A 5,812-nucleotide genomic window follows, 5' to 3' on the forward strand; every position below is an offset into this window, starting at 1 on the left:
AAAAAAAAAAAAGGAAAGCAAAAAAGCAAAAGCAGCCACAGTCCACAAGAGATGGGGCTAGTCAGGACTCTTCCCCGCCCCCAGGGCCTCACCAAGGACGTAGATTCTCCCCTGGTGGACAGTGATCCCCAGGGCACTTCGCCGGTGCTTCATGGGGGCTACGAAAGTCCACGTCTCTGTTTCCACGTCATAACGCTCCACGCTGTTCAGCTGGTCCTGACCATCATAGCCCCCGGCAGCATAGATGCAGTTGTGCAGGACGCAGACGCCTAAAGGGCACCGTGCAGAGAAGGTGAGTCTGGAGGACTGGCTTTGGGAGCCCCAGCCATCACCTCCTTGAGGGAGACCTTTCCTCTCTCCTCTCCCTTCTCACCCTCAGAAATGAAGCATGGAGAGAGAGAAGCTTGGACTCTATCAGAATCCAGTGCTTCTGTGGTTATCCCAGGGTGAGGGTTGCAACAGGGGGTCTCTCCCAGGCCTGGCTCAGTTTCACCCCAGGATGGTGGGGGTGTTCCTGGATGCTCCCCTCACTACCGTCCCCACCCACCTGCCCCGCTTCGGATGGTGTTCATTGCTGTGATCATTCGCCACTCGTTCCTCTCTGGGTAGTAACGCTCAGCTGAATTAAGGCGGTTTGTCCCGTCAAAGCCCCCCACGGCATAAAGCAGACGATTGAGGACGGCCACGCCCACCCCGATCCTTCGTGTCAGCATTGGGGCCACCAAGTGCCACTCATCCCGCTCTGGCTCATACCTGCAAGGGCATAAGAAAAATGGGGACAATGGCCATTATAGCTGACCTTCGTGGAATACTTAAGGGCCTGATACCCCTTTTTTCCCTTTTTTTCTTCCTTTAAAGAGACAGGGTCATCAGGCGCAGTGGCACATGTCTGTAATCCCAGCACTTTGGGAGGCCGAGGAGGGTGGATCACCTGAGGTCAGGAGTTTAAGACCAGCCTGGCCAATATGGTAAAACCTTGTCTCTATTAAAAATACAAAAATTAGCTGGGTGTGATGGCAGGTGCCTGTAATCCCAGCTACTCGGGACGCTGAGGTGAGATAATCATTTGAACCTGGGAGGTGTAGGTTGCAGTGAGCTGAGATCGTGCCACTGCACTCCAGCCTAGGCGACAGAGAGAGACTCCATCTCAAAAAAAAAAAAACAAAAAAACAAAAAAAAGAGACAGGGTCTTGCTCTGTTGTCCAGGCTGGAGTGCAGTGGCACAATCACAGCTCACCGAAGTTTCAAACTTTTTCTTTTTTGACATGGAGTGCAATGGTGAGAGCATGGCTCACTGCAACCTCCGCCTCCTGGGTTCAATCAGTTATCCAGCCTCAGCCTCACAAGTAGCTGGGATAACAGGCACCTGCCACCATGCCTGGCTAATTTCTGTATTTTTAGTAGAAATTGGGTTTCTCCATGTTGGCCAGGCTGGTCTCTAATACCTGACCTCAAGTGATCCGCCTTTGGAAAGCTGAGGCTGCCTCAGCTTTCCAAAGGGCTGGGATTACAGGCATGAGCCACCACGCCCAGCCTGCAGCTTCAAACTCTTGAGCTCAAGGAACCCTCCTGGCTCAGCCTCCTGAGTAGCTGGGACTAGAGGTGCACACCCCTGTGCCCACCTCCACTAGAACTCTAGTGCTTGCAGTCATTCTCCAAGGACTGAGGTATCAGCAACTCCATTTTCCAAATGAGGAAACTGAGCATCCTCGCCATCAATTGCTCAAGTTCAAAAACACATCTGATGGCCGGGCACGGTGGCTCATGCCTGTAATCTCAGCACTTTGGGAGGCCGAGGTGGGCGGATCGCGAGGTCAGGAGATGGAGACCATCCTGGCCAACACGGTGAAACCCCGTCTCTACCAAAAATACAAAAAAATTAGCCGGGTGTGTTGGCCTGCGCCTGTAGTCCCAGCTACTCCGGAGGCTGAGGCAGGAGAATGGCATGAACCCCGGGGGCGGAGCTTGCAGTGAGCAGAGATGGCGCCACTCCACTCCAGCCTGGGCAACAGGGCAACAGAGCAAGTCCATCTCAAAATCAACAACAACAACAACAAAAACAAAAAACCACCTCTGATAAACCCCTAGTGGCTCAGCCATATCCCCCACTTCACAGATGACAAGATAACATCTTAGAAAGGAGAAATCACAGATTCAGCATCACTCTTTAATGCTCAAATAGTCCTTGAGGTCCGGCACAGTGGCTCACGTCTGTAATCCCCGCACTTTGGGAGGCTGAGGTGGGGGAATCTCTAGTGGTCAGGAGTTCGAGACCAGCCTGGCCAACATGGTGAAACCCCATCTCTACAAAAAAAAAAAAAAAAAAAATTAGCCAGGTGTGATGGAAGGCACCTATAGTCCCAGTTACTCCGTGGGCTGAGGCAGGAGAATCACTGGGAGGTGAGGTTGCAGTGACCCAAGATGGCACCAGTGCACTCCAGCCTGGGCAGCAGAGCAAGAGAGACAGGGTCTTACTCTATTGCCCAGGCTAGTCTCCTGGACTCAAGCAATTCTCCCACCTGAGCCTCCCAAAGTCCTGGATTACAGGTATGGGCCACCACACGTACCCAACAATTTCAAACTGATGGAACTTTTTCCAAATCTGCACAAAGGAACCATATGGGTTTGTGACAGTCCCCTAAGCATTTCCCAGCTCCAGGCACAGAATCCAAGGTCACGGACTAGAACTCTCCAAGGAGCTTAGCTTCATCCTGAGGCCTCCACTCCCTGAAGACAGGGAGAGGAAGCAGCCTCAGGAAGAATCCCCAGACTTCAGTGTCTTGGGACTTGCCAGGAGTAGGACCCTCAGAGCCCACACCCAGGACCTGCCACTCACCTCTCCACACTGTTGTGGTGGATGCAGCCATGGGAGCCGCCGACTGCATAGATGTGCCCATCGATGACCCCCACCCCGATGCGGTTGCGCGGCACGCTCATGGGGGCGCAGGGCGACCACTGATTGGTCATAGGATTGTAACAGTCCAGGGCGCTGGAGTCGGTGTTTCCGTCGGGGGAGTTGTTCCTGCCGCCCACGGCGTACAACAGCCCGCCCACCACGCAGCCAGCCAGGCCGCTCCGTGGCACCTGCAGGTCCGCCAACCGGAGCCAGGTGCCGTCACTGGGGTTGTAAGCCTCCAGGTAGCTGAGCGACTGTCGGAAGTAGCCGCCCGCGGTGTAGATCAGGCGGCCCACCTTGGGCGCCCGGCAGGGCATCACCTGCGTGGGCTTGTGCAGGGTGAGCTCCTCGAAGATCTTGACCAGGTAGTCCTTGCAGCGGGAGTCGGACTGCAGGATCTCACACTTCTGCAGCTGCATCTGCAGAAAGTTCGGCGTCAACGAGTGGCAGCGCACGGCCCGCAGCAGCGCCTGGACATAGAACCGTCGCTGTTCGCAGTCGTACTTGACCCAGTTGATGCAGGCGTGGAAGACCTCGGACTCGCAGCGCACGTTCAGGTCGTCACGGCTGATGAGGGTCACCAGTTGGCAGTGGGATAGGTTGAAGAACTCCTCTTGCTTGGCCACCTGCAGTGGGTGACAGTGGGAGGGGCTGACTCCCGAGTCGCCCCCACACCTCACCAAGCAGGACAGGGATAATGAGTAACTCACCACTGCCGCTGACAGTCTCAGCTTCCTCATCTGCTAAATGGAGATTCAAATAATAGGAACCGCATACACTGTGATGACTAAATGAGTTAATACTGCCGGGCGCGGTGGCTCACGCCTATAATGCCAACACTTTGGGAGGCCGAGGCTGGCGGATCACGAGGTCAGGAGTTGAGAGATCAGCCTGGCCAATATGGTGAAACTCCATCTCTACTAAAAATATAAAAATTACCTGGGTGTCGTGGCACACGGGTGCCTCCCAGCTACTCGGGAGGCTGAAGCAGAAGAATCGCTTGAACCCGGGAGGCAGGAAGTGGAGGCTGCAGTGAGCCGATATTGCACCACTGCACTCCAGCCTGGGCGACAGAGCAAGACTCCGTCTCAAAAAAAAAAAAAAAAAAGGTTAATACTATGCGCCAGGTATGTCATTAGGACTCAGGGAAATGGGGCAGAGACTCAATAGATCATGTATCCTGGGGTATCATTTGGTTTTGGTTTTTGTTTGTTTTTTGAGACGGAGTCTCACTCTGTCACCCAGGCTGGAGTGCAGTGGTGTGATCTAGGCTCACTGCAACCTCCGCCTCCCAGGTTCAAGCGATTCTCCTGCATCAGCCTCTCAAGTAGTTGGCATTACAGGCGCCCACCACCACGCCCAGTTAATTTTTTATTTTATTTATTTATTTTGATATGGGGTCTTACCCTGTTGCCCAAGCTGGAGTGCAGTGGTGAGATCTTGGTTCACTGCAACCTCCGCCTCCAGGGTTCAAGTGATTCTCCTGCCTCAGCCTCCCAAGTAGCTGAGATTATGGGGGTGTGCCTCCACAGTGGCTAATTTTTTTTGTATTTACTTTTAGTAGAGATGGGGTTTCACTATGTTGGCCAGGCTGGAATTTTTGTATTTAGTAGAGATGGGGTTTCTTCACGTTGGCCAGGCTGGTCTTGAACTCTTGACTTTAGGTGATTCATCCATCTCAGCCTCCCTAAGTGCTGGGATTACAGGTGTGAGCCACCGGACCTGGACTGTTTTTGCTTTTGAGACAGGCTCTGTCACCTAGGCTGGAGTGCACGATCATAGCTCACTGCAGCCTTGAACTCCTGGGCTCAAACGATCTTCCCACCTCAGCTTCCTGAGTCGCTGGGGATACAGGTGTGTGCCACCATGCACAGCCAATTTTCATATTTTTATGGTAGAGACTGGGTTTCACCATATTGGCCAGGCTGGTCTAGAACTCCTGACCTCAAGTGGTCCACTCCCCTCGCCTTCCAAAGTGCTGGAATTATAGGCATGAGCCACCGCACCCAGGGCTGGTCTTAAAATCTTTTTTTTTTTTGAGATGGAGTCTCGCTCTGTCGGCCAGGCTGGAGTGCAGTGGCGCAATCTCTGCTCACCGCAAGCTCCGCCTCCCAGGTTTACACCATTCTCTTGCCTCAGTCTCCCGAGTAGCTGGAGTAGCTGGGACTACAGGCGCCCGCCACTACGCCCGGCTAATTTTTTGTTTTTTAGTAGAGGCGGGGCGTCACCAAAGTGCTGGGATTATAGGCGTGAGCCACTGTGCCAGGGCTTTTTTTTTTTTTGAGACAGAGTCTCGCTCTGTCACCCAGGCTGGAGTGCAATGGTGCGATCTCGGCTCACTGCAACCTCCACCTCCCCGGTTCAAGCGATTCTCCTGTCTCAGCCTCTCAAGTAGCAGGGACTATGCCACCACATATGCCACCACATCTGGCTAGTTTTTTTTGTATTTTTAATAGAGATGGGATTTCACCACATTGGGTCAGGCTGGTCTCAAACTCCTGACCTCAGGTGATCCACCCGCCTCAGCCTCCCAAAGTGCTGGGATTACAGGCGTGAGCCACCAGGCCCTGCCCTCTCTTATCAATTTCTATAGATAATTTCCTTCAGAGAAATGAAAATGAAACCAAAAATGGTAAAGACATTGCGTGGACCAAAGAAAACATGACTAAGGTTCAGGCTTACAGCTTGCAGCCTGTCACGGGTGTCCAATAAACATTTGCTGACTGTCCGAAAGGCTGGGCTGCCCCAGGATTTGCCTGCTTTTCACTGCACTCTGTCCCCACCTTTGACCCCAGAGAAACTAGGGAGCCCAGAGACACATGAAGACCTCACCTTCCCCAGCTGTTCACCAGTGTCCCCACATGCGTAGACAAGGAACTCAGAACCCCAGTTGTTTTTTAATTTTTTTTTTTTTTT

General features: G+C 53.1%; 1 protein-coding gene across 1 annotated transcript in view; it reads right to left on the reverse strand.

The window, feature by feature from the left end:
• Window positions 1-5,812, reverse strand: part of KEAP1 (kelch-like ECH-associated protein 1) — a 10,793-nt gene that overhangs the window by 2,199 nt on the left and 2,782 nt on the right. The window contains exons 2-4 of the mRNA XM_011994476.1: window positions 2,837-3,522; window positions 548-753; window positions 93-269 (exon numbers count right to left, since the gene is read on the reverse strand). Coding sequence (XP_011849866.1) covers window positions 93-269; window positions 548-753; window positions 2,837-3,522 — 1,069 coding nt within the window. The remainder of the gene's footprint in view (window positions 1-92; window positions 270-547; window positions 754-2,836; window positions 3,523-5,812) is intronic.

Source organism: Mandrillus leucophaeus, unplaced genomic scaffold (assembly GCF_000951045.1).
Source record: "Mandrillus leucophaeus isolate KB7577 unplaced genomic scaffold, Mleu.le_1.0 Scaffold112, whole genome shotgun sequence".
Lineage (NCBI taxonomy): Eukaryota > Metazoa > Chordata > Mammalia > Primates > Cercopithecidae > Mandrillus > Mandrillus leucophaeus.